The sequence below is a fragment of the Pseudomyrmex gracilis genome, unplaced genomic scaffold (assembly GCF_002006095.1).
Source record: "Pseudomyrmex gracilis isolate BER0280 unplaced genomic scaffold, ASM200609v1 scaffold_18, whole genome shotgun sequence".
In the NCBI taxonomy this organism is placed as follows: Eukaryota; Metazoa; Arthropoda; class Insecta; order Hymenoptera; family Formicidae; genus Pseudomyrmex; species Pseudomyrmex gracilis.
The window spans coordinates 625,661-628,833 of NW_018020602.1; the positions used below are offsets into that span (position 1 = coordinate 625,661).

A 3,173-nucleotide genomic window follows, 5' to 3' on the forward strand; every position below is an offset into this window, starting at 1 on the left:
TATATATATATATATATATATATATATGTATGTATGTATACACACGTATATACACATATATGCGTATGTGTATGACTTTAGTCACGTGTTGTTTTTCCACTTCTCTCTCTCACTATTTTTTGAGTTTGATTTTCATGCGTTATTTCTGACATTTCTCATATGTGTATTATATGGTTTATAAGACGTATATACTATCTGTCATTGCGGTGACAGGTTGTGTTCACTGACAACACGTTAAATAAAAATAACAATAGCGTGCGCGTAGCGCACGCCTGTGTTGTGCTAGTGTCATAAAATGCAAAATGGTCATGCATGAGAAGTCTTAAAACTTTCGGTTAACACAGAAGTTAATCTACATAATTTTAAACATATCTATACGTAAAATGTTATGTACTTACTTGAAGAACAACCAATATTTCAGGCAAAGTCTTTTTATTAGGATCTACAGGTCCCAATAGACAAAACAAATGATGCGCGGGTGCATCAGACATCATTTGCAAATCGTTGGGAGTATTCTACAAAATATAAAATATTGGATCGAATTAAAGTATTATTTTATTAAAACATACATATGTATACATATATATATATATATGTATATAATATTTACTTTGTAATGCGATGCAACATACAGCGATACCAGTCTCTGTAAGAACATCTCGGAAGCCTTGTGATAAGAGAACAATGTATCTCTGAGAATTAATTATTATTTATTATTATATATTTCTCACACAAAACTTTTTAAACATTTGCGCGAGATGCATTTTGTAATAATCATTTAAAAATACCTGTTTATGTAATATAATTGGCAAGTATCAGGAGGAGGACATCCAGAAAGAGACATTTGGACTGTAACGTTTAGACAAAGTAAATCGCACAGCCATTGTTCTACAGAATCACCAGGCTTGTAACGTATCGATTCATCGAGAGTCAGTTCGTACAATTGTCTGCCGATAAGAGTTTTTTCGGTTTTTCGTTCTTTCTCGTTTTTTTCACTGTTACTATTTGACCCAGCGGTTTGTGCTCGCAGTTGCTGCAGTAACTTAAGCGACAATGATCGACCTGTACCTTCGTATCTATAAATATATATTAACAAGTAGTAATTAATATATTACCACTTTAGAATACTTTAAAAACCAAACGTCTTACCCGTTTATGGTTGACGCAAGAAATATCAGATAAGGTCCAAGCATTGCTTTAACATAAGGTAAAGGAATTGCCGCTGCCTCATCAATCACAAGCAGCTCTGCTTGATTTAGTTTATGAGTGTCTGTAGGATGTATGTACTACGCAAGGGAAAAAATTATATATTAACAATATGTATTTATATATATTAGCAATTCTAGAACCAAAAATGTAATTAAGACACATACTTGAATCGTTTGACGATGATCTCGAAACACATTTACACGTACAGTAGCTTTATTGAATTCTGGATTTGTAGATTGCACCAAACCATAATCGAGATGTTCCTGATATCCTAGCGCGTCAAATCCTACCAGATAATACAAATGCAATACAAATTATTTGTTTTATTCACGAATCTCAAAAATGATGCATTTTATATTTAAGATGTAATTAATCAATTGTTTATTAGTTTTATTACCTTTGAAGACAAATTCAAATAGAGTGTTTAAGTTTTCCGGGCTAGGACTTGAGATGTATATGTTAGAATATCCAAAAGAAACAGCTCCAGCAATGGCAAGTCCTAATGCTGCAGATTTTCCACGTCCTCTGGCAGCAGTAAGCGATACAGTAGATCTCAAAGTTTTCTCAGAGATACACTCGATAAATTTAAGAACTGCTTTTGCCTGACAATATATTTAAATTATAAGTTTTAAATAAACAATTTTTTGATTAATTGGTTTGGTTCGTATTGATTTATTTTTGATAAATTACCTGATCAATGGTTTTGCAACAATTAATTAATGCAGATACAGGTTTAGTATCTTGCATGCTTTCCTTTAAACTATCTAAATCGGACTGTTCCTCCGCAACAGTTGATTTATGTACAGGTTCTATTGTTAAATTATGAGAGGATAAAGGCAACACATTCAGCTGATCATCAACAACCAAACATCGAGTACATGAGGCCAAAGACAATAAAAACCTTTCATTAAATCGACACACTATGTCCTGAATAAGCAAAACAAATATTAGAATACTGTAGAGCATCATAAAATTTTTTTAGAAAGCAGATGCATTCATACTTTATGAGCTTCCGTACGAAACCTCTGATGAACGTCCATATTTATTGTAAATAATTGCTTCAAAGAGTTAATAGATTGCAATAAAAATACAATAAGGCCACCACCTTCTACTGTTTCAACAGTACGTGCCAGTAAATTTGGTGTAATTGCCTCAAAATCCTAAAAAAAATTATAAAATGTAACATTAGAATAACTTAAATGCAACATTAGAATAAAGTGTCAATAAAATGAAGAGAGTGAAGTGTACTTATGCACATACTTGTAATATACACATGCCATATGTGTTACCCAATATTTTATGTGTTTCGTTATAATAACAATACCGGATATTGGTAGAAACAACAAACAATTCGAATGGATCATCCTCCTTAACATCTAATTTACCAGATTTGACTTTCTTCTGTAAGGATTTCATTCGTTTCTTCCTGTGGCTGCTGAATCCTAAATCCTTTTTGTAACACCACAGAACAGAAGGTCTAGCTTTTACAACAGTCTTCGACAACATATGATGTAACAACACTACCTAAAACATTATTTTTTTATAGCTAAAATGTAATATATAAACGATGAAGTAAAATGATGAAGAAATAAAGAAATCAGATATTTACTTGATCTCTCGCTTTTTCGCCGACAATAACGAACATTGTCCTGTGTCCCATAGTAACACCATTTTCTATCAAAACTCGTATGCGGTTGTCGATTTTCTTTCGAACCATTTTAACAAAAATTAAATCTCTCTTTTTAACCCTTGATTTAATCTAAAAATTTATATATTTTGTTCGTTGTTTGTGGTTTGCAGATTTGCATGTGCCATGTGCTCAGAGATGCCAGTTCGTGGACTTAGTAAGCATTCAGCATCAAGTGGAGGGGATACGCACACAGGCGACAACCGTGTCCGTGTGCGCTCGGCGCTTCGGCCAATGGTTGGCCAACCACACGGACACGGCTGTCGCCTGTGTGCGT

The 3,173-nt window shown here is 33.3% G+C and overlaps 1 protein-coding gene across 1 annotated transcript in view; it reads right to left on the bottom strand.

Annotated features, from left to right (window-relative positions):
* LOC109864236 (RNA cytidine acetyltransferase) overlaps positions 1 to 3,050 on the bottom strand; it is a 5,502-nt gene extending 2,452 nt beyond the window's left edge. The window contains exons 1-10 of the mRNA XM_020445258.1: positions 2,819 to 3,050; positions 2,470 to 2,733; positions 2,211 to 2,369; positions 1,900 to 2,136; positions 1,607 to 1,811; positions 1,374 to 1,495; positions 1,150 to 1,286; positions 789 to 1,076; positions 611 to 692; positions 399 to 515 (exon numbers count right to left, since the gene is read on the bottom strand). Of these exons, the coding sequence (XP_020300847.1) occupies positions 399 to 515; positions 611 to 692; positions 789 to 1,076; positions 1,150 to 1,286; positions 1,374 to 1,495; positions 1,607 to 1,811; positions 1,900 to 2,136; positions 2,211 to 2,369; positions 2,470 to 2,733; positions 2,819 to 2,926 (1,719 nt within the window). The 5' untranslated portion in view covers positions 2,927 to 3,050. The remainder of the gene's footprint in view (positions 1 to 398; positions 516 to 610; positions 693 to 788; positions 1,077 to 1,149; positions 1,287 to 1,373; positions 1,496 to 1,606; positions 1,812 to 1,899; positions 2,137 to 2,210; positions 2,370 to 2,469; positions 2,734 to 2,818) is intronic.
* Positions 3,051 to 3,173: the final 123 nt, after the last annotated feature.